The following is a 25,613-nucleotide window of genomic DNA, read 5'->3' as shown; positions in this document are numbered from 1 at the left end:
CCTTATACAGTTTGGTTTTTAAAATGAGTGAATTTGTTTTTAATAGGGAAAATTTGGCTGTTGGAGACTTTAATTTAGGGTCTAATGTCAGCCTGGCAAAAATTAAGCAGGACCAGAAACTGATTGAAGAAAATGAAAGACTTAAAACAGAGAAGGAAGTTCTTCTTGAAAGTTACAAAGCTTTAGAGTCCAAAGTAGAACAGACTGCCCAGGAACTGCAGGTATAGTATGTTTGCTGGTATAAAGTAAAGAATGGGCATCTGGGAAATCTGTACACTCATCTGCTCTTTTTTGTTTAATTTGCTATCACTTTTTGTTTTCTTCCCTTTCTTTCCCCCTTTTCTCATTTTCTCCTTTCTTTATATTTGTTTACAGATGAAGTTTTTTCTTATACTTCCAATTTACCATCGTTGGATTTCACTTAATGTTTGCAAGATTAGTAATTTCTCATTTACGTTTCCTTTTATGTTCTTTTAACAACTTTTAACTGTGGGAAATGTCAAACATTCTAGAAGGAGAGTTGAATAATTAATCCTTATTTACTCATCACTTGATTTTTGCAATTGTTAGATACATGGTCAGTCTTTCTAAAAAAATTACACCTCCTGAGTTACTTTTTTTTTTTTTTTTCCTGAGTTAAAGATTTTTTATCCATTTGTTAGAGTGAGTGAGAGAGAGAGCAAGCGAGTGAGTAGGGGCAGAGGGATAGGGAAAAGCTGACTTCCTACTGTGAGGCTGGATCCTAGGACCGAGGATCATGACCTGAGCTGAAGGGCAGACACTCAACTGATTTAAGCTAGCCCGGTGCCCCAGAATGATTTTAAAACAAATCCCATTCATAATATTCTACTGTATATGTTTTAGTGTATGCCTCTAGTAGAAAATAACTTCAAAAAAGACAACCATAATACTGTTTATACTTAAAAATTAACAATAGTTCCTTAATATCTTGTTCAGATTTCTGGATTGTTCTATGAATGTCCTTTCATTTCTTCCAGTTGGGATCCCAGTTAGACCTGTGCGTTGCATTTTGCATGATAAATCTCTTAAATTGTTTAATCTGTGAACCTCTGTTGCTTAAGAAGGTCCTTTAACTCCGTATGTTTGCTTTTATGGTAGTTAGGTCTCAAGGTTTGCTCAGATTCAGGGCATTTTTCCCCCCAAGAATACTGTGTATTTTTCAGTTGTGTAAGTTTTGTCTGACACTAATTTGCCATCCCATCACTGTTTCTCCAATTCATCATCACCAACTGGATGTCCTACAATTCACTTGTGATACTAAATACCAGCTAGGATTTGCCACAGACCCCACAAGTTAAGGATTCAGTCCCATAAAACTTCTTCCACTTCAGATACCAGCCACAATCAAGTTCCCGGACTACCTATACTTCTGTAAATTTGAGGGTTCCTATGATCCCTACTTCCCTTGTTTAGTAATTCACTAAAACAACTCACAGAACTCAGGGAAGTGCTATAATTATGATTACAGTTTTATTATGAAGGATATAACTCAAGAACAACCAAATAAAAGGAGGTGCATGGAGGAAGTTATGATGGGGGTGGAAGGTCGGTTAGGGGACCTGGGAGAATCTTAGCCACACGTTCTCCCAGTACATAGGTTTGTTCACCAATCTGGAAGCTCCCTAGAACCTAATTATTTGGAGTTGTGTTTTTTTTTTTTAGATGAGAGTTTCATTAGGTCTGATTGATTAAATCATTGACCATTGGTAATTGAACTCAATTGTCAGCCATTAAATCCATATGTGGTATTTTCCAGAGCACATTACCAAAAATGAAGTGGCTTGTTCTATCAGTACCCAGAGAGGAGTGTTGAAATCTCCAGATACTATTATTTTTGTCTGATTCTTCCTTTTTTCTGTTAAGTTTTACTTTGTGAATTTGAAACTTTGTTATTGCGTATACATTTAGAATTTTGTCTTTCTGATGAATTGACTCATCCTTATGTAATAACCCTATTTATTACTGGGGCTCCCTGTATTAAAGCCCACATTGCCTGATATTATTATAACAAGGTTATATCTTTTCCATCCTTTAATTTTTATCTGTTTCTTTGTATCTATGAGCAGCATATAGCTGAATCTAAGCTTTTTCATCCAAAGTGATAATCTCCTAGGCTTTAATTGGAGCATTTAGCTAATTTTTATTTAATGTAATTATTGATTTTCCCACTCCTGTTTCTTAGATTTATGTAATTTTGGAGTAATTATAATAACAATTCCATGTAATATAAACAGAGTTAAGAACAGTCATTACTGATTCTTCATGGTCATCCTGTTCAATGAATGGGAGCAGAATGACATGCGCATACCTGAATGTAGCATACTAGTAATAAGCATTCAGCTTGTGCTGGTTCTGTCTTATTATTTAACTAAAGAATTGGAGAGAATGTGAGTACTAAAGAGTGTGTTCAAATACTGAGTAAAATTTCTTTTTTTTTTTTTTTTAAATACTGAGTAAAATTTCAATGTTTATGTAATAGCTGGTTTGTAGTATGATTAGAATAAAACTGCCAGGTGTTTTTCCATATTACTGCTTGATACGTTATTTTGGGTAATCATGGTACACTTGTATTTGGGATAATACTCAGAATCAGGGAATTTATTCTAGGTTGAGTCAGTGAAGTGATGTTTTTGATTCTTTTGTAATGTAGAATGACACAGGACTTTATAAAAAATAGTCATTAATCTTTTGGTGTCTGTAGGGATCTTTTACTTATCTTTTTAAAATTTAAGTATTAAGAGAGAAAATATGTGAAATTTATTTCTATTTGGCTTCTTTTTAGGATGAAATATAAGTCATCTGTGTGGAGACAGAAAACTAGAATAGACTATCTTTTTCAGATCCCAGCTACTAGGGAAATCAGTTGTCCTGTGGCTTAACATTAAAAAAAGTTTGTTTCAAAGATTTTAAAATTTATTTTAGAGCATGAGTGAGAGAGAGTATGAGTAGAGGGAGTAGTAGGGGGAAGAGGAGGATCTCAGACTCCACACTGAGTGTAGAGCCTGGTGTGGGGCTTGATCTCATAATCTTGAGATCATGACCTGAGCCAAAGACAAGAGTAAAATGCATAACTGACTGAGCTACCCAGGCGCCCCCCAATTTTTTTAAAGTAATCTCTATGCCAAACATGGAGCTTGAACCCATGATCCTGAGATCAAGAGTTGCATGTTTCACCAACTGAGCCAGCCAGGCAACTCTGGTGTTCTTTAACCTTTAAAATTTTAGTTATGGCTTAAGATCATTTAAGTGACAGAAATATAGTTTCTTGTTTGAGACTCACTAGGATGTGCTTGTTTTTTGTTGCAGCAAGAGAAAGCGACCACCATGGATTTGACTAAACATTTAGAAAGCACTCTGAAGACTTGTGTCGGTACCAGAATGGAAAATCTGGCAGTTAAGGTTGAAATATTGAAAGAAATTAGGTAGGTAAAAACATATTTTTGAGAAGGATAATTTGTTTAATTTTGATTTTTTAACGGTTTTATTTATTTACTTAGAGAGCACAAGAGTAAGGAAAGGGGCAGAGGGAAAAGAGGAGAGAGTCTCAAGCAGACTTCATGTTGAGCATGGAGCTGGACTAGGGCTCTATCTCACAACCCTGAGATCATGACCCTGAGCTGAAACTAGATTCAGGTGCTTAACTGAGACACCCAGGCGCCCCAAGAAGGAGAATTTAAAATAATTGCTAATTAGTACTTTGTTTAAATTATAAGCCCACCATTTTTTGACATTTAATCTATATATTTTTATGCCTTTAAGGAAAGAGACTAAAAACAGTTATTCCTGAGATGAATTTTACAGTGTTTTTGTTAGCATTCCTTTGTCACTACATGGAGTTAGATTGTTCAGTGTCCTATATGAGAGTGAAATTAAAATCAACGCAAGTTCTAAGTAGTAGTTTGATGTGAAACTATTATGCCCAGTTTTGTTGCTTGGTGTTATTTTTAGGCTTATACCCAAACTGAAGACTTCAGTAATTTAAATTACCAACTAATACACTATTTAAAGAAAAAAGTGGTTTTCATACAGTCAGAAGGAAAATGGTCTTCATGGAGTCAGAAAAGAGGAAATTGGTTAGCTAAAGTCTTGTGCAGAGTATATTTAGCATTTCTCTGTATATGGGTTATGTAGATATTTTATATTAATAGATGATTGCCTTATTGTTGGTTAGGGATAATTTGTACCCCTTTCTGGAATGTGGAAAAAAAATAGTTGTCAAGACAGCCTAGTTCTCTTTGCATGCTACACTAAGAACTGAAATCAGGAATTCATTTTTTCAAGTACTTTGAAACAGTTAGAAGATGTTATCTGAATTAATACTGTGTGTTGGTGTTTTATCCAGTGGAAATTTATATTCTCCATTATAAATCTATCAGTTGGCATCTGGTTTATAAGCCTCTAGATTGACTCATTTTATTCTCTAGAGGCTAATTAACTTTTGATGCATTACCAAAAATGAAGTGGCTACACTGGAACAGCTATGAGACAGACTTAGGACCAAAATAATCCAATACATTTTGGTACATCTTTGAGGAAATGATGTGTTATTAGAATGGTGGCAGTCTAGTTGGAAAGTAGAGAAACGAATATGGATGGACCTTGTTGGTTTTGCTAGCTGTCCTGCTTATCCGATTGCTTTTTTTCTTTTCCTTTTCCTTTTTCTTTTTTCTTTTTTCTTTTTTCTTTTTTCTTTTTTTTAAGATTCTATTTATCTATTCATGAGAGACACACAGAAAGAGAGAGGCAGAGGGAGAAGCAGGCTCCATACAGGGAGCCCAATGTGGGACTCGATCCTGGGTCTCCAGGATCACACCCTGGACCCAAGGCAGTGCTGAACCGCTGAGCCACCGGGGCTGCCCTTCTTTTCCTTTTTCTTTTCTTTCTTTTTTAAGATTTTATTTATTTATTCATGATAGAGAGAGAGAGAGGCAGAGACACAGGCAGAGGGAGAAGCAGGCTCCATACCGGGAGCCCGATGTGGGACTTGATCCCGGGACTGCAGGATCACGTCCTGGGCTGAAGGCAGGTGCTAAACCGCTGAGCCACCCAGGGATCTCCTTTTCCTTTTTCAATGCCACAAAAGCTAGTCTGTGTATTAGGGCTACATAATCTGTACCTGTAGTCTTGGTAAACAAGATTGGCTAAATCTAACATTTTTAAAGAATTGTCCAGAAATCTAACTGTAGACCAAAATTGAAGGTTTATTTGACATCATTTAAAGTTCTGCAGACTTTTGAAATTCTCCTTTACGTAAAAGTTTTTTAATAAAAGTTTTATTTGATTTTTTTTCTTAAATGTATATTTATTTTTAAGAGCACGTGCACGTAAGCATGAGCAGGGGGGGCAGGAGCAGGAGCAGAAGAAGAGGGGGAATAAGAATCTCAAGCATACTTCCTACCTGCATGGGACCCAAAGCAGGGCTTGATTTCATAACCCCAATCTGATGGCCTGAGCTGAAATCGAGTCAAACTTTGACCAACTGAGCCACCCAGGTGCCCATCAATCAAATATATTTTGAATTACAAGTTATACCAGTTAATTTATGATTTTATATAAGGTTTTAACAAGTATCTCTTCATAGCTGTGTTAAAAATAGTAACTTTAGACAATTATTATTTAAGGGTAACTTTTTCTCACATCAACTTACAAATTTCTTGATCTTTTCGTTTTCACTTCTGTTTTTAAATAGACGTGTCAACATCAATGTTCGTTTTGGAAATGACCTTTCAGATGCTATGCAAGTGCTAGAAGAAGAGTCCTTTACCATCCCAGCTTCTTTGACTGAATTAGAGAGAATTTGGGCAGAATACAGTCTTGCTCAGGAGAACATACAAACTTGTCAAAATGTGGTGGGTCAAGACTTTTTCTCTATTATGGTTTTATTTGTTGGACATAAGGGGATATCATTTGGGAAAGCAGAAGGATTGTAGATATTGTAGCAATACTTTGCATGAAATATTTAATTTTTATAGCATATTCATATTAATAATTTGATTCTAATTTTATTACCTTGTTAAAGGTAGAATAGATAAATGGTGATTGTGGATAAAGTGTTAACAAGATCTTTTCCCCTTTTGCATTTGACCATTGGTCAGTTCCTTCTCTCTCCCCTTGGTTATTTGATAAAATGATATTTTAGTCATATTACTAGGCAACAATAGTTAGGTAAATAAAAGTCCTAGCAAGTAATTTATATCTAGACTTGAGGAACTGTAAACTACAAATACTTGGTGGGGGCTTTTGTAACTGGACATACCATCCTTGAGGAACCTTGGAAACTGTGCCTGTAAAGATGGTGGCTTTTGAGGGGGTTGAACCTTGTAAGCGAGGATGGCTCTGACACCTAATGTATCTTGTTTTTGAATTTGAGTGGTGTGTTTTATGTTGCAGTATTGGACTGGGCCTTACTATTAAGTGCTATTTAAGCTACCCATTACTGAGAGGTGGTTATTTGTGGGTAGGGGAATGTATGAAGAACAGATTATTTCCTATGAAATCTTTATTAGCATAGGTACAAGTATATTGCCTATCACAACTTTCTTTAGATTATTATATTAAGCTGAACAGAACTCCTTATTTTTCAGATAAAGATACCACAATCATAGCTTTCCATAGCGTCTGTGAGTTCTGTACTTGTGTTTGGAGTTCCCCCTTTTTGAATTATTGGTGGCTTCTGCCCCTGGGGATTATACTCTGAAATTCTTATTGCCAGTTCATGCCTAGGTTGCCCAGTTGGCAACCTTGCTGGCTTTAAGTGAGAAGTGAAACAGAATAACTAGGCCTTTGGAAATGGCAGGAATGTTAAATTTGGAGAAGAGATTATATTTGTGTCATTTTACATGTTAGACCCTAACCATTTACTTCTGATTATGGAAGAAAACAATGTGACAGAAGCAATAAATTTTGTATCTGTATGAAGTACAGGTGATGGGTACTTTATAATCTTTTTCTTATACTTTTAAAATGTTTACAAGAAATTAATAAAAAATTGAGGAAATTGAGACCTACAGGGTTTAAGGAAATTGCTTACATAAGATTACATAGTTCTAAATGTTAATACAGAATTTGAACTCCGGTATGTCTGACTGCAAAGTGTATTCTTTTTCCTTAATTAAACTATGTTGTCAATATTAAAATAATTCATGATGTATTTTTATGTAATAAGATGAAAAAGAACTACATTTTAATTTTTGTTTTTGTGGTTTGATTCAGGAGAAAGAGAAAGAGGGCTTAATGTAGCTGTAAGACTTGGTATTCTAGTAGATTAAAAAAAAATTACTTAAGTAATCTCTACACCCAGTGTGGAGCTCGAACTCATGATCCTTGAGATCAAGAGTCATATCCTTTCCAGACTGAGCCAGCCAGGTGCCTCTGATTTTTATTTTTTAAAGCATTTACTTGTTTCTGCTTACTGCTGACATTTCAGGACTTACTTTTTTTTTTTTTTAAAGATTTTATTTATTCATGAGAGAGACACAGAGGCAGAGATGTAGGCAGAGACATAGGCAGAGGGAGAAGCAGGCTCCCATGGGGATCCTATGCGGGACTTGATCCCAGGACCCTAGGATTACAACCGAGCCAAAGGCAGACACTCAACCACTGAGCTAGCCAAGTACCCTGATTTTTAGGCTTCATTGCCCTGATGTTCATTTGATAGATGGAAGAGTGGTTTATTGAATTAAATACAGAGTTAGAACTGCTGCTTAAAGTTGCCTTTATTTTTTTAAGAAGGGGTAAAGAGGGGGCAGAGGGAGAGGGAGAATCTTAGGCTCCATGCCAAATGCAAAGCCTGATCTCACAACCAACCCTGAGATCATGACCTGAGGTGAAATCAGGAGTTGGATACTTAATTGAGCCACCCAGGTGCCCCGCCATTTTATATCCCTTACTGAACTTAACTTGTGTCTTAATAATATTATTTTCATTTGTGTATTTTGCACAGTACCTTAAATTGATTGCCATGTATATTTTCGGTGAAGAGATTATTTTTTTTCCCTGTATACTTATAAAATGGTCTGGTTCAGCTTACACAAAGAATATTCTAAAATTCAAGCTTTTAAGTGTATGTGTCAGAAACTATTATAGTAGCAGAGACACAAATTGATTTAAGACATGATCCTTTCTCTTGAATATGGGATATACATACAGTTTCAATACAGTTTGGTAAGTACTATCTAGAGTTAATGCATAGATTCTTAGATGTCTGTCATATGCTTGTTTCCAAGCATAGCCTCTTAGACCTAAAATTGGAGTTTTTACCATGGTGGAGATTAACTGAATCTTGAAGGATAAGTAGATGAAGGAATTGGAGGTGGAATGGGAACAGGAGGGAGTTAGTGTGTAATTAATAATAGGACTTGTATAATTTTTTAAGAAAAAATTCATTGCATATATAATGGGAAAAATTAGAGCAGGATTATTAAAAGTCATTTCTAATTAAGGGAAAGAAAGCTCGGTGAGTTAGGTGATCTCAGGAGAGAGATAACTTGTCTTAAAAGCTACTGTTTGGAGAACGTAATGTTAAATTTTACTCTAAGACATCAGGTTTTTTTTTGTTTTTGTTTTTTAAATAGGTCAATGTATTAAAAAGAAAAAAACACCACAGCCCACTTGATATACTATTAATGATGGTTATTCTTTGTTTTCTTTCTTCAGGATGAAGGGAGTATTTTGATTGCCAAAAGAAACGAAGTGCAACAGAAGCTGAACATGGCAATGGAAGTTTTTATTCTGGAAGTAGATGAGTTACCTCTTAATAAGCGCTTGAAAACATTGCAGGTTAGAATTCAAAAAGATATATTTACATTAAAATGTTTATCATTTGATGGTGAAATTAGCATTTACCTTGAGACTTCACATAGTAATGATGGCTGCAAGAATTTTTCTTTGATGAATTCTAATTTCTTAATAGAATTAAAATTTTACATAATTTAATGTTTATGTACGTATGTGTGTCTATCCTGCAAATAAGGCAAAATAGACCTATCAGGCTTGCTAGAGCAGCATTCACTGGGAAAATTCATGAAGATAGAAGTAGTAGCAGGCATGTGAGTCCCTGTTGTCTTTTGGATTCTAGCAGAAAATCTAGTAGGGTCACATGCCAAGAGTTGAGGAGAGGAGTCCTGATCCAGGATCAGGGGCTAGAGTACCATAGCTATAGGATGTTATGGAACCTTTCTTCAGCCTTCTCCTGCCATCTCAGCAATGATTTTATTTGGCGTGAACAGGCATGACAGTGTTCCATTCCACCTATTAACATAATTTTTCTCTTCACTTATTCAGATATTTTTTTAATGTCCTTTAATGATGTTTAAAATAATTCTCTAAAAGGCCTCGGCATTTCTTCACTTAACTCCAAGATATATATGCTTTTGGTTACTTTTGTGGATACTATCTTACTTTCCATTCCTTAGTTATTTTTAATGGTTGGCAGAATACTGTTGAGATATATATGTGTGTATGTATGTATTTATTTTTACTGTTGATTTTTATATATTGATGTCTCTGGCAACTCTCCTGAACTTTTTAGTTCTCATTTCTCTAATATTCTTTGAGCTTTCTTTGTGGACATACCATTTGAAAGCAGTAACCCGCTTCTCCATTTCCTTTTGATGTATCTTTGAACTTTTACTGCTTTGGTCAATATTTTTAGGACGATGTTAAATAGTGGCTGTGCTAGTTGACAGTCTTGTCTTATTTTGGACTGCAGGGAATGAGCTTGCTAGAGAGTTGGAAAAAAGGATATTTAGGGACATCTGGGCACTCTCTCTGTCTGCCTGGAAGAAGATATAGTTTAGATCATACCATGTAATAGTATAAGTTCTTCAAGAATAGCGAAGTAAACTTTGCAAACAAAAGGGCAGTGAGAATGTTCCTATCTACAGTACAATTTTTACTTTACCCTGTGAAGATTTATTTCTTCTCATGAACTGTTAGTAAACATAGGTTTGCAACCAATATCGTTTTAAAAACTCTTTTCTTCTTAAAGTTTAATCTTATGGGACTTTTTGCTATATCTGGTTTGTTTCCCTTCCTACTGTTCACCTAGATCACCAGAATATTCTTTAAACTTCTCTCTGTTTTGGTGAGAAGTTGTTTAATATTTACTTGTATTCTTCAAATACTTAAGAAATAAAACTTAAACTTCAATAATGGAGGTCAAAGAAATTAAAGTTCATGATTTCTGATTTCCTCAACATTTATTGAGACTTCCTTTGTGGTCTAAAATACATGGTTGGTTGTTTATGACTGTTCTTGTAACTTAAAAAAGAAAGTATATTCTGGTTATTCTTGGTGTGAAGTTCCTAATGTATAGCCTTTATTTTTATTTTTTTTATTTTTTATTTTTTTAAATTTTTTTTTTTAGGCTTTATTTTTAACCTTTAATCTTCTATATCTTGGGCAGCCCCAGTGGCGCAGCGGTTTGGTGCCGCCTGCAGCCTGAGGTGTGATCCTGGAGACCCAGGATCGAGTCCCACATCGGGCTCCCTGCATGAAGCCTGCGTCTCCCTCTCCCTCTACCTGTGTCTCTGCCTCTCTCTCTGTGTCTATCAATAAATAAATAAAATCTTAAAAAAAAAATCTTCTGTATCTTTGGTTTTGGGTCTGATCAGTTTATCAGTTTTGAGATATTTTTGTTATAAATTCTAGTTAATATATTTTGTGGTATGTTCTAATTCTTTAAATTGTTAAAATTTCAGTGTTTTATTGTTGGGTATTAATGTATTTATGATTGTTATGTATCTTAAACTTTTTAACCATTATGTAACCTATTTTTCTTTTATGGTGTTAAAATATTGTTTCCTTTTAAAATTATTTTTCCACCTATTTATTTTCTTTTTGATGGATGACTTGATTAATGTATTATAATTACTGTTTTATTAGAACTTATTTCTGTAATTATTTCATGTTTCTGTTTATCATGGTTTCTTTTCTTCCCCTTTTTCTACTGTCTACCCCTAGTATCTTAGAACATTTTTTTATAAATTTATTTTTTATTGTTCAATTTACCAACATATAGCATAACACCCAGTGCTCATCCCGTCAAGTGCCCCCCTCAGTGCCCGTCACCCAGTCACCCCCGCCCCCCCCCGCCCACCTCCCCTCCCACCACCCCTAGTTTGTTTCCCAGAGTTAAGAGTCTTCCTATGTTCTGTCTCCCTTTCTGATATTTTCCACTAATTTTTTTCTCCTTTCCCCTTTATTCCCTTTCACTATTTTTTATATTCCCCAAATGAATGAGACCATATAATGTTTGTCCTTCTCTGATTGACTTATTTCACTCAGCATCATACCCTCCAGTTCCATCCATGTTGAAGCAAATGGTGGGTATTTGTCGTTTCTAATGGCTGAGTCATATTTCACTGTATACATAAACCACATCGTCTTTATCCACTCATCTTTCGATGGACACCGAGGCTCCTTCCACAGTTTGGCTATTATGGACATTGCTGCTATAAACATCGGGGTGCAGGTGTCCTGGTGTTTCATTGCATCTGTATCTTTGGGGTAAATCCCCAGCAGTGCAGTTGCTGGGTAGTAGGGCAGGTCTATTTTTAACTCTTTGAGGAACCTCCACACAGTTTTCCAGAGTGGCTGCACCAGTTCACATTCCCACCAACAGTGTAAGAGGGTTCCCTTTTCTCCGCATCCTCTCCAACATTTGTGGTTTCCTGCCTTGTTAATTTGCCCCATTCTCACTACTGTGAGGTGGTAATCTCATTGTGGTTTTGATTTGTATTTCCCTGATGGCAAGTGATGCGGAGCATTTTCTCATGCACTTGTTGGCCATGTCTATGTCTTCTTTGGTGAAATTTCTGTTCATTTCTTTTGCCCATTTCATGATTGGATTGTTTGTTTCTTGGCTGTTGAGTTTAATAAGTTCTTTATAGATCTTGGAAACTAGCCCTTTATCTGATACATCATTTGCAAATATCTTCTCCCATTCTGTAGGTTGTCTTTTAGTTTTGTTGACTGTATCCTTTGCTGTGCAAAAGCTTCTTATCTTGATGAAGTCCCAATAGTTCATTTTTGCTTTTGTTTCTTTTGCCTTAGTGGATGTATCTTGCAAGAAGTTACTGTGGCCAAGTTCAAAAAGGGTGTTGCCTGTTTTCTCTTCTAGGATATTGATGGACTCTTGTCTCACATTTAGATCTTCCATCCATTTTGAGTTTATCTTTGTGTATGGTGCAAGAGAGTGGTCTAGTTTCATTCTTCTGCATGTGGATGTCCAATTTTCCCAGCACCATTCTTAGAACATTTTCACTTGCTTTGGCTGTGTTTGTCACCTTTGTATTTCCCATCCCAAAATCAGCTGATCAGACAAGTACAATTGTTTAGGTTTTAGTCACGGAGTGTTATGAATATTGTATATGATAACTCAGATAATAAACTTTAGAGTTATTTGCTCATTCTTCGTAAGTTTTTGGATATCTTTTGGTTTTCTCTGTGTATTGGAGTATTTTTTCTAAGAGTATTTTTTTTTTTAAGATTTATTTATTTATCTGAGAGAGCACAAGTACGTGTGAATAGGGAGAGGAGCAGAGGGAGAGAAACTTCAAGCAGACTCTCCACTGAGTGTGGAGCCCAGTGCAAGACTCTGTCTCATGAAATTATGACCTGAACTGAAATTAAGAGTTGGATACTTAACTGACTGAGCCACCTAGGTGCCTCTCTCTAAGCGTACTTTCATTTTTTTAAAAGATCTTATTTATTCGAGAGAAAGAGAGAGAGAGAGAGAGGCAGAGAAGCAGACTCCACATGGGGAACCCCACGTGGGACTTGATCCCGGGACCCCAGGACCATGCCCTGGGCCGAAGGCAGGTGCTAAACTGCTGAGCCACCCAGGGATCCCTTCTAATAGTACTTTCAAAGAGGTCTTTGTGTGGTTGATTTCATAAAATATTAAATGTCTCAGGTTATCTTTTTTTTAAGATTTTATTTATTTATTTGAGAAAGAGAGCATGACGGGTGGGGGTGGGGTGGAGGAGCGATGAGGAGCAGAGGGAAAAGGAGAAGCAGACTCCTGCTGAGCTGGCCTGATTTGGGGCTCCATCCCAGGATCCTGGGATCATAATCTGCGCCAAAGGCAGACACCTCGCCGACTGAGAAACCCAGGTGCTCTTGTCTCGGGATATTTAAACATTTCGAGGTTTAAACAAATGCTTGCATTTAAGTACTTTTAAACAGTTGTTTAATTGGCTATAAAATAGTAGGTTCAAAGTCCATATTTCTTTCAAACTTTTGACAATAATCCATTGTTTTCTTATTCCCAAAGTTGTTGTCAGTTTGATTTTTACTCATCTGTGACCTTCCCAAAGCCACTGGAAACTTCAGTGTTTTGACTTTGTTCCTAAATTGCACTAACCATATTTAAGTTTAGATTTAATATGAGTTAATTCAGTCTGAAATTTTATATCTTTCATTAACTCTAGAGAATGTTTGATAATTATTTCTTACGATACTATCTTTCTTTTCTCCATCTCCCCACCCCCCCCATTTACCTTTTCTCTTATCCTGGGACTTCTATTAGAAGGACATTTAAATTTGTTATATCCTCTTCATGCATATTTTAATTGTTCACCCATTTTTTTCTTTTTTATCCCTTTCTGTGTCTTTTTGGAGGGATCTGAGGCATCCTTGACTTAACCATCTAGTTCACTAATTGATTCTCTAGCTGTATTCTTTTTGCCATTTAGTCAACGTATTGTGTTATTTCAAAGATTATTTCTTTTGTACCAGTTAATTTCAGTTGGTTATTGTTTGTAACTACTTGGTTTTGCTTTGTGTTTTTAATATTCTTTTCGTTGAGAATGTTTGTTATGCTTATTTTGAGTTTTTGATTTTGCTTTTTTTTATAAGTTATATTCATTTCAGAGTTCTTGTATTAGTCATACATTTTATCCTCCTCTGTACCTCCGCTTAAAGATCTCCTATTTCCCTTGGAGAACTCTAAGCTTAGTCCTGTGCTATTATGTAGGTATGAAGTAGGGTGGTAGAGGGGTTCTAGGGAGGGGTGGAAGCTTGGAACGTAACTTCAAAGAGTTCAGGTGGGTTTAGGGAATAGGATGGGGTTGTTTCTCAGAGCTTCTAGGGTTATAGTCTGGACTCAACTACTTCTCCTTGGCTTTTCTTCTAGATGATCTTATTCTTCAGTGGACTTCTCAGTTCCTCTGCCTAAGCTCCTCTTTTCTAGGAGCTACTACCCTTGGGTGTAAATGCTACCAGGTATTCAGGGGAAAAGGAAAGGAAAGAAAATGCTTAGTGGATGGCCAGCATTTTTGTAATGGTTATCAGTTTTTGCCTCATTGAGGTTCCTATACTCTACTTGTATAAACCCTTTGCTGCTTGCTTTGTGCTACTGCTTTCCAATGTGTGAGAGAAGGGCATCTGAAGAAGGTTCTCTTTTCCCACATGATATTTTCTGCTGTGGTGGCAGGCCTTCTGCTTTGCAGTGACTTGCTTATTGCTGAGCATCAACTATCTTCTGTCTTTCCAAGGGTTTCTCAGAGTTTTGTAATAAAAATTTCTGGGATCTTTTAAGTTTTCCTCTTGTCTTGGCAACATTTCTAGACTTTAATTCCTAGGGAGAGCTAGTAGGCTCTCTTGTCTCTTTTAGTTCTTTTCTCTTCTCTTCTCTTCTCTTCTCTTCTCTTCTCTTCTCTTCTCTTCTCTTCTCTTCTCTTCTCTTCTCTTCTCTTCTCTTCTCTTCTCTCTCTTCTCTTCTCTTCTCTTTCTTCTTTTTTTTTCCCCCCAAAGACTTTATTTGTTCATGAGAGACACAGAGACAGGGGCAAAGACATCAGGCCACAGGGAGCCTGATGTGGAACTTGATCCCGGGAACACGACCTGAGCCAAAGGTAGATGCCCAACCACTGAGCCACCTAGTCCTTTCCAAAATCCTTATTAAGTACATACATATTTTCAGGGTCTTCCTTAATTGGAATTTTTTGTCTAACTTTTACTGTTGTAACCCAAATAAATCCCCTTCTGGGTAGTTTTATATTTTCATATCTAATTTTTCTAAGTTTTATTTATAAGATGCTTAAGTATAGGGATTCAACGTACTACTTTTTTTGTTTCAGATTTTAGTAAGTGCTTGAATCCTAATATGAAGTTAATAAACTTTAATAAAGAGAAATATATTTCTATAGGATTTGTCAACCTCTTTAGAGGCAGTGTATGGACAGGCCAAAGAAGGGACAAAGTCTGAAGAAATACTTAAGAAGTTTTATGACTGGAAGTGTGATAAAAGAGAGGAATTCATCAGTGTTAGAAGTGAAACAGAAGTTTCTCTACAACGTCTTGTAGCATGGTTCCAGAACACTGTAAAGGTAATAAGAGCTCTTGCCCAGTGGTGGTTTTGGTGTTGTAGTGTAAACCAGGGGATATGGGTTTTTTAAGAATAATTTTCCAAATATAATTTACTTCTTTTCTGAAGGGAAGAAAGGAAGAGGAAGAGAGGGATTAAGGGGAACAGGGCTTGGATGGAGGTGTGGGGGATTTACATAATTGTATTCTCTAGGAACTTAAATGAAAAACAGCTTCATAAACCATTGTAGGTATAAGATAGTATCACTGGAATTTATTACAAGTGTAATGTATATTATTCTGTAGTTAATGGTGTAGAGATAAGGGTCTGTATATACATACAGATAGTAGAGCTTTCCTCTAATTTCTTTTTTAGTAAAACATGTGTTTTAGTATTAGTTGGCTAACTGGTTGTGCTAAAAATATATTAATTATTTGGCAGTGTTTAAGGTTTAAAGTGTTAGGTATCTTAAATATTTCCAACATAAATGGAGAATACTAGTCTCAGTTGATACTAGATATTAGATACGGTGTTTTGTTTATTATTCTTTTTTAGTTCTTAAGAACTAAAAAATTTTCCAAAAGCTCTTGAGGCATGTGGTTTTGCATTAATGTATTTGGAATTCTAATTAAATTTCAGCCTCACTTTATTACTGATTCTGTGTTTTCTCTGTTCTTCTGTCTGCTGTGTGACCTTCTCAGCAAGGGCAAGGACACCCAAGTTGTCATTTATCTGTGTGAATGATTTACATCTATGCATTTCTAGCTTTGTCTTGGGGTGGGGTGGGGGAGTCTTTAATCTCCAGCTACCTCCAGAACTCTTCATTTTGGTAATTTTTAATGGATATATTAACTAATTATTTCTTTGTTGTCTTTTGTTATTGATCAGAATGTCTTTCTGCTTAGGTTAACTATAATGTATCCTTTTCTTTCATTTCCATAGCTTTTCCTAAAAACAAATCTCCGTAATCACATATCTAATGTCTGACATCAAGGTGACTGCTTATGACTTTTATGTTCTATGTTATAATTTGGGCCCTTGATTTTATTCTAATAACATTTGATTATAAAGTCTGTTTCCTGATAGAAAATACCTTTGTTTTCCCAATGAGATGGAAGTCATCTGGGTTAATCTTTAATTTTTAATCTCCAGATTCCTAAATACTTAGCATATCATCACTAAGTAACAGATATAATCATATGCCTCTTTTTTTTTTTTTTTTTTTATTAAAGAGCTGACATCGTCTGCCTACTACCTATCAGATTTAAATTTTTTACCTGAGCGTTTATGGTTCTTACCAGCTTTTAATCAGAGTGCTGCTTTTACTATTCCTCACAGAATCTTGGTCTTATTTCTGTTTTTTTCTTTTCCATACTTTTCCTCTTATGTCTCTTACCCACAGATTATGTTAAAAAAAATCTGTTTTATGTATGTAATATGTGTGTGCCTTTTCTTTTTTGATGTGTAAGTTTCGTGAGGGCAGTACCTTATTGTTTCCTATTTCCTCCACATTGCCCATTGCATAGGCTAATGCTCTGCTCTAGGTCTAAGGATACAATACTAATTGGAATAATTAAATGAATTCCTTTCATGTTTTAATTTTTTTTGCACATGAGGCTTTTGATCTCTCTGTGGAAGAAACACAAACTTCTAAAGACACAATCAATAATGTTGATGAAATCCTAGAGAAGACTGAGTCAAGTGTCTGCAAAGAACTGGAGATATCTCTGATTGTGAGTGTTGATATTCTTTATTACTGTTTCCTTTGAAGCAATATGATTTTTCTTGTTAATTAGAAAGGATGAAGACTGATCTTAGTTCTCCTCTACTGTTTGAAATAGTAACACTGTCAAATTCTAATCCAAACACAATACAAACTCTTACCCTTCCACAGTGATAATTTCAGTTTTTTAAAGTTTTTATTTTAATGCTAGTTAACATACAATGTTTTATTAGTTTCAGGAATACAATACAGCTAATTCAACACTTCCATACATCATCCTGTGCTCATCTGACAAGTACACTCCTTAATCCCCATCACCTATATATCCCACCCCCTTAGCCCCTTCCCCTCTGATAACCATCACTTTTTTACATATGTACTTTTTTTTCTTCCAAATTTTAATTTAAATTCTGTTTAGTTAACATATAATGTAATACCAGTTTCAGGAGTAGAATTTAGTGATTCATCACTTATATATACCACGCAGTGCTCATCATAAGTGCCCTTCTTAATACTCATCACCTATGTTTTCATTTTAATAGTACATTTCACATTAAAAAAAATAAAACCTAATGTTTAATTCTAGGAAAACTCCTCTTAATCTGAATACATCAGCTTTCTATGTCATTTGATTCTTGAGTCCATCGTACCTAATGACTGTAAGAAAAGACTCTTGAGAATTTGTGAAAAATTAAAATCTGAGAAACCTCTGGAAGTGTGTATGCAAGACTGATTAGTAGTTCCTTTCTGTACCATGTATATTCTCTATTGTACCAAGTTAAAAATTAATGTAGCTCCTCAAAAGCATTTTGTAATGTTATTATTGCTCACTGAGATTCTTTCCCAGTCTTTTGGGCTGCTTACCAAAGTCTCATTGATTATATTGTTCATTTTACTCGTTTCTTTTTACTTTTTGCAGTTTTATTCAGGTTAGCATTGAAAAATAAATATATGTTACTATATTTCTCTATTTTTAAATAATATATCTTTAATAGTATTTATATGGTTTATTCAGGCTTTATTTATTTTTCTATTGTTGAAGTATGATTAACATACAGTATTACATTAGTTTCAGGTGTACAGCATAGTAATTTAACAGTTCTCTACATTACTCAGCGCTCGCCAGGATAAGCTTCATCACTGTCACTTTGCAACACTATTAAAATATTATTGACTAGGTTCTCTATGCTGTACTTTTCATCTTCATGACTTATTTTATAGCTGGAAGTTTGTATTTTTTTTGTCAGATTTAATTTTATAAGTGGTGTTAATAGATGATTTCTAAAAATAAAGTGTTGGAGTTGTATTTGTTGTTTAGTTCTTAAATTTAGTGTAGTGATATCCCTGATTTCCTTTAACACTGCTCTAGAAATTTGTAGGGATAATGTGTAATGGGAGCAAAATTTTCTATATGAACATCTTTAACATCAGTCTCTCTTCTGTCTAGAAAAAGATATGTTTAAGAAATATTTTGAAATGGAAATAGAATTTTGTTAAAGGCATCATTTTAAAGTTTATTCATTGTTATTGAAAGTTTAAGTTATTTTGGATACTCCATTTTGAATAATTCCATGTGTATGATTTATTTCACTTAGGAGCACGGTGATGCAGACAAGGAGATCATTTTAAATACATACAGTCAAATACTACAGAAGATCCATTCAGAGGAAAGGCTTATTGCTACAGTACAATCCAAGTATAAGGACAGTATTGAGGTTGGATTATGCTTTATTTTTTTGGTCTTCCATATTGATGCCTTGAGTTTTTTAATGCTTAAATTTTTCTCAAGGAGTTTAATACCCATTGTGTAAGTAATTATTTATTATTACTAGAAAAACAGCATAACTATTATTAGGTGGTGTGTAATCAAATTCACCCTATAGTGAAAATAGTGATTTAGTTGATAAAAATATATTGATTTTTTGGATTGTCTTAAATCTTTGCTTTCCTTGTATACTTCAAAACCTAACCTTGACTGGGGCACCTGAGTGGCACAATCTGTTGAGCATCTGACTCTTGGTTTCAGCTCTGGTTATGATTTTGGGGTTGTGGGATGGAGCCTTGCATTGAGCTCCACTCTCAGTGTCGAGTCTGCTTGGAATACTCTCTCAGTTTCTTTCTGACCCTCCTGCTCGTGCTCCCTCTCAAATAAGTCCTTAAAAAAATTATAAAACCTAACCTTTACCATCATTATCTTTATGCCTGTACAGATGTATAGTAGAAAATTTGCTTAATACAGAAAGCTAAGAAGAAATAAAAACATTGATTATAATCTCCTTAGCCTAAGAGGTACTCAGAGCTAACTTCAGAGTGTTTTCTTTATGGATAGTGACTTTTGTATGCATACATATATCATGTACATTGCATTATTTTGTAAACTGTTTTGAAAATGTTTCTTCATTTAATGGTATATTATGAAAACTGCCCCATATGATTCATGATTCCTCTACACTGTCATTTTGAGCAACTAAAGCATCATCACTGCATAGATGTACAACATTATTTAACCTTTCATCTGTGTTAGATGTTTAGGTTACTTCCAGTCATTTTTAACCATAATCAACACTGTACGTAATCTTTGTACTAATCTTCAGATAGTTTCCTAAAAATTCTTAATTACTAAGTCAGAAGGAATCAACATTCTTAAAAATTGATACGTATTGTCACACGACTTTGGGGAAAAGTAATTTTAGTTTATATTCTTACTAGAAGATTCACTTTACATCATATCTAGCAAAGGTGTCTCACAGTAGTTCTCAGCTTGAAAATATTTCTTTTAACTTTGCTACTCTGATTGCTGGGACTCATGTTCTCCTGAATAGAAATGTGGATAACTAAGAAATCAGTTAGTAGATTATCTTTTTGAAAATTGTGGAATTTATTTCAATCTGAACTCAGTAAATAGTAGTTGAATCTTGATAGAGAAATAAATGGTCAGTAAGTGACTTCAATAAATATTTTTGTCGCTTTTGAAAATAAAATAACTCCTTTTCTTTCTTAGTTTAAGAAGCAGATTACTGAATGTTTAAACAAGAGCTCCAATGTGGATCACTTGCTGTCCATTAAAAAGACACTGAAAAACTTAAAAGCTCGACTGAGATGGAAATTGGTTGAAAAGAATAATTTGGAAGAAGTAAGGAAACACTTGGTTTTTTTTTTTTTTTTTGAAACACTTGGTTTTTACAAAATTCTGTGTGTATCTTATTTTACTCTGCTATCTGAAAGTCATGCACAAATACATTCCTTAAAATAGAACCATTACTTACATTTTGTTTTATGTATTTTATCTTTTTTCTGTATATGTAAATAAGATTATTACATTAATGATGTCAACATTGTACCATGTCATTAACTGTTCTTTGAAAACATTTTACATGGCTGCCTTTGTTTTTAGTAACAACTATTTTAGAACAATTTAAAAATTATTTTGGTTTAGACTACTATAATACCTATTATAATATAAACCTATTACCTGCAAGGTACTCTCCTACAGGTAGAATTTAAGATCATGATATTTTTGTTGGCTCTGTTTTTAATGGCTGGACATACCATTCCTCGAAAATGCTCTACGTCGTTTTCATATAATAGAACTGGAAGAATTCAGACACTCTAATCTGGACTCACCTTTTGGTTTGAAACTGAATAAGCTGGTAATTATTTGTGTCCCTTCAGGACTGATTTGTGAACTAAAGGGATCTATATTATATCTTAATCCAACTTGATCTATCTCTTCCTCTTTGGAGAACTTAATTGGACTTGGAGTGAGACTGATTTAATGGTTTAAGATTTTTCTAGTTTTTTGTCCTATTCTGGACTGGGGAGTGGGGGTCTTTTTTAGTTTAATTTTTTTAACTTTTGGAGAAATACGACATTTTTAAGGTGGCTTATTTATTATCATTGGAGTTTTATGGAGTCTTTGTGAGTCCTACATTGTCTTTCCTCTAATAGACACATTTACTTTTTTTTTTTTTTTTTTAAATAGATCTCATGTAGAAAACAATTCCAGGGAATTTAGTTGTATTCTGGTTCCTCTTCTTGACATTTACTATATGATGGCAGTTGGTCATCTTCTTAGAGAAAATCTACAGCAAATTAAGAGACAAGTAAAATCTGTGTTGATCTTTTTATCCCCCTTTTTGTAGGTTTGGGAAAAGTCTCACTGTTAGAGTAATATATAGTCAGCAAGTGATATGAAGGTCTGTTAGGTGCTAGATACGGAAAGAAACATATAAATCAGTGATTTGCTGTAGAAATTACATTCTTACTAGGAAGATTTGTTTTCAGTCTACTTTAATAAGCTCAAAAGGTCACTTTTTTCTTTTTGATTAAAGTCTGATGACCATGATGGATCTGAAATTGAGAAAATAAAACAAGAAATAACTCAGTTGCGTAATAGTGTCTTTCACGAAATTTATCGTGAGCAGGAGGAATATGTAAGTATTCTTCGAAGTTCTGAATTTTTGTAGAAATTGAATTCACATAGCCATTTTATGAAGTGGACTATAATGACAAGGCTGTGGATTATATTGGCATAGTTATGTTTGCATAGTAATGTTTATGTGAATTTAGAAATTCATTTCTGATGATAATTCACAACCACTGTACCAAATGTGGAAATTACAGAAAATTATAGAGAAGAAAAAATATCACCTGTAATCAGCTGTTCCATTCAGTTATAACAGTAGTAATCACTGTTAACATTTCACTTGTTTTTAGTCATCTTTCTGCCTATTTTTACAAGAGTGGAGATTAGAGCACAAATATATTTTTACATGCTGCTTGATTTCTGTTTCACATAAAGATTTTTTTCCTTTAGTAAAATCTAAGTCAACACTCTTTTAACCTAATGCTGCAATGAAAACATTAATGGAGCAATGTAATTTAGTTGAAGAATATAGCAATGCAACTGCCTGAATTTTGGGAGTTACATCTTTAAGTCTCCACTCTTATAACTAGTATTTTGTGGCCTTGGGAGAGTCTGTCAGTGTATTTTCTCTTTAAAATGGAAAAAATATGGGGCTCCTGGGTTGCTCAGTCTGTTGAACATTAATTGGACTTATGACTTCATCTTAGGTCATGATCTCAGGGTTGTGAGAATGAGCTCTGTGTCAAGCTCCATACTGGGTGTGGAGCCTGCTTGGGATTCTCCGTCCCTCTCTCCCTCTGCCTTTCCCCTCCTGCTTGAGTGCGTGCTTGCTTCCTTGCTTGCTCGCTCACTCACTTTCATAAATGAATGATGAATGAATGAATAAATAAAAAATAAAATTTTTATGTTTCAGGGATGTAATGGTGGAATAAAGGTAGACACTACTTTGAACAATAAAAATACAATGAAAATAATATTGTATTCCAATATCTATATTAATCAGAGAGGGAGAAAAACCGTTAAGAGACTTTGAACTATAGGAAACAAACTGAGGGTTGCTGGAGGGAAGGTGGGAGGAGGGATGGGGTAACTGGGTGATGGGCATTAAGAAAGGCACTTGGTGTAATGAGCACTGGGTGTTACATTCAACTGATGAATCACTGAATTCTGTGGCTGAAACTAAATACACTATGTTAATGGAGTTTAAATAAAATAAAAAAGAATAATAGACATTTTAAGTGTTATTATGCTTTATTTAGCAAACTCATCTATGTGTGTTTAATTATTCAGCTTATGAACCTTGAATAAAATAGCCATATTCCAGTCATATCACAAGTGCCTAGAAGTTTTACTTAATAAATGTGACAAATGACTTTTCTAAGGAGCCTCATTTTTCATATTTGCTTCAAAGTGGCTTTTGTAGAGCCTCATATTTGTTTCTTCTTTCAAGGCTTTTATGATTTTTTTCCCTTCTAAATAGCTATTATTTTAAAAAGTGTGGTCTTAATATTTTGAGAAATGACAATTTTATGATGCAAATTGGTATTATTAAACACATATTTTCATGTTAGCTTGGAAGTGAATATGTACTTTGATCTTAGGCAAAATACTGTGCCCATATACGTATACCAAGCTTAAAATTGATAATTAAATTTTTCTTCTGTTAGTAAGATGGTAACTTTGACCCAAGATGGCTCTTGGTTTTTATTGGATATTTCTTGTAGTAGAAGGCAAAATCAGTGATTATATATCATTTTAGGTTATACATCTTATTAGGTTGTGTATCTTGTTAGATTTATAATAAAGGAGATGCTTTATTAGATTTTTTTGTTATTTTGTGTTATTTTTTCCTGAAGGGCAACATGTCACAATTAAATATATATTGATTCTTAATAAAAAATATTTTTTGAATTTAGGAGAAGCTGAATTGCTTGGTGCAGAAATGGTTCCCTGAGTTGCCTCTGCTTTATCCTGAAATAGGATTACTTAAGTACATGGTAAGCTTTGTTGCCCCTGAGAATTATTATTCTATAGAAGGTTGAAAAGTGATGATATTAAAATCGTGTGTCAATTATTAAGTTTATGATATCCTTACTATGAAGATGTTCCTGATGAATAACTTCTGGGCATGGTTAGAACTTTTCTTTAAGACTGTCTTTAGTATTGGGGCACCTGGGTGGCTCAGTCTGTTAAGCATCAGCCTTTGGCTCAAATCATGATCTCACGGTCCTGGGATTGAGCCCCACATCAGGCTCCCAGCTCAGCAGGGAGTCTGCTTCTTCCTCTCTGTCTCCTCCCTCCCATGGATGTTCTCTCTCTCTCTCAAATAAGTAAAAAGTCTTAAGAAAAAAAAGGTTAAAAAAAAAAAAACAATAGTATTGGCATACTGTATTCTAATGTTTGTATTAATTTGCGTGTTTTTCTCTGTTTCCTCTTTTCCTTGTATCTGTTCAGTACATTGCATGTGTACATTGCATTCAGTACATTGCACTTGTTTGAATTACAGGTGTTTATTTTTTGAGGTGATAAAGCAATTTTAGCTGTTGTTTCAACAGTTAGACTAAAAGGAGGATGCTGACAGTCATGAGGAATTTAAGCAGAATATATCTTTTCAGTTAGAGCAGGTGGGAAAGAATTCTAGAGAATTGGTTAAGTAGAGATGTTGACATGGCCATAGTTTTCTAGGCAGGCAGGATTCAAAGCCTGGATAATCAACATATTTGACAGAAGAGCTGTATGGAGCAGGATTGGTAAACTGGCTCTCAGAGTAGAATCTGTTACCTCTGTGTCTTATATTACCTGCTAAGGATGAGGGACTAGATGGAAACTCTATTCTTTAAGATTGTCATTAAATTCATGATAATAGCTTGACTATAGTATAGAAATGGTTATATAGAGTTTATGAAGTCATGAATATGTAAGATTAAAGTCCCCTTAAATTGTTAAAGCAATTATTGTAAGATTTTTCCAGACTAGACATTAAAATAATGTGAGATTTTCTTCACAGTTATTTAATTTTAGCTTAGACACTCTCTCATGTAGGATAGATGAGTATGTGGTGCTGTGTAGGATTTGACAATTAGTTTTTAAAAGTATGCTAATCTCTTTACTGTGGAAGATTATAAAACTTTTTAGTCGTAGCTGATAGGCTCCTTTAATGATTTTAAGATGTTTGACTGTGATGTTTGTGCAGGAAACTCCTGTAAGTTGATTGTATTTTGTGGTTTACTTAAAAATATTGACAACACATAAAACTAAAAACCAGAAAACAATTTCACAACCCCTTACTAAAACTATACCACAATAATGCTTACCTTGATCTAAAATGTTGATAGATTTTATCCAAAAAAATTATTCCTTTTAAAAAGTGGCAGAAATATCTAATAGAATTAAAATATTTGAAAGCCATTTTCACTTTTGAGAATTCTACTTCAGAGGTAGAAGTGTTAGAATTCATAGTAGTCATAATTTTTAGACTTCTCATTCTACAACTATTTTTGTATCTATCATTTTAATATTTTTAAGAAACACGTGAAGTCTTCCAAGTAAACATCAGGGTTTTCTTGGGTGCATATCTGGTTAATCCCAGTCATATTTGAAATTTGTTCTAGAACAGTAGCAGTCATTAAATGTATTTTGATTACACATAAAGTGAGAGGAGTTCAAGAGCCAACAACTAGAAAAACTAGGAAGCTTTCAGTATTTTTATTTTATTGGTTTCTCCAGTACAGTTGATGATGTCCAAATCATCTCCTAGCGCGTAGCTAATTATGTTGATGATTTAAAAGTACTGGGATGGTTTGCATTCTTTAACTGTAATACAACTTTGTGCCTAGAACTCTGGTGGTCTTCTTACTATGAGTTTGGAACGGGATCTTCTTGATGCTGAGCCCATGAAGGAACTTAGCAGCAAGCGCCCTTTGGTTTGTTCTGAGGTTAATGGGCAAATAATTCTTTTAAAGGTAAGTTTAAGTTCTGATCTATGGAAGATTCAGAAGTATAACGGGGAGTGGTGGTTATTACTTTTCAGGAAAGTGAAAACCCACTGCTTGTTTTCTAAATTGTATAAGTTGAGGGGCGCCTGACTGGCTCAGTTGATTAAGCATAAGACTCTTGATTTCTGCTCAGATCATGATTGCAGGGTCATGAGATTGAGCCCCATGTCAGGCTCCACTCTGGGCATGGAGCTGGCT

At 34.6% G+C, this 25,613-nt stretch overlaps 1 protein-coding gene across 6 annotated transcripts in view; it reads left to right on the top strand.

Moving 5' to 3' along the window:
* STK31 (serine/threonine kinase 31) overlaps positions 1-25,613 on the top strand; it is an 86,715-nt gene that overhangs the window by 19,046 nt on the left and 42,056 nt on the right. For all 6 annotated transcript variants that reach the window (XM_072783753.1, XM_072783751.1, XM_072783750.1 and 3 more), the window contains exons 8-18: positions 47-221; positions 3,328-3,443; positions 5,711-5,870; positions 8,677-8,799; positions 15,174-15,353; positions 16,948-17,064; positions 18,650-18,769; positions 20,056-20,187; positions 21,386-21,487; positions 23,337-23,417; positions 25,257-25,382. In XM_072783753.1, the coding sequence (XP_072639854.1) occupies positions 47-221; positions 3,328-3,443; positions 5,711-5,870; positions 8,677-8,799; positions 15,174-15,353; positions 16,948-17,064; positions 18,650-18,769; positions 20,056-20,187; positions 21,386-21,487; positions 23,337-23,417; positions 25,257-25,382 (1,432 nt within the window). The remainder of the gene's footprint in view (positions 1-46; positions 222-3,327; positions 3,444-5,710; positions 5,871-8,676; positions 8,800-15,173; positions 15,354-16,947; positions 17,065-18,649; positions 18,770-20,055; positions 20,188-21,385; positions 21,488-23,336; positions 23,418-25,256; positions 25,383-25,613) is intronic.

This window comes from Canis lupus, chromosome 18, assembly GCF_048164855.1.
Source record: "Canis lupus baileyi chromosome 18, mCanLup2.hap1, whole genome shotgun sequence".
Classification (NCBI taxonomy): Eukaryota; Metazoa; Chordata; class Mammalia; order Carnivora; family Canidae; genus Canis; species Canis lupus.
Note: the sequence above shows the minus strand (reverse complement) of the source record. Positions and strands in the feature narration are given on the sequence as shown.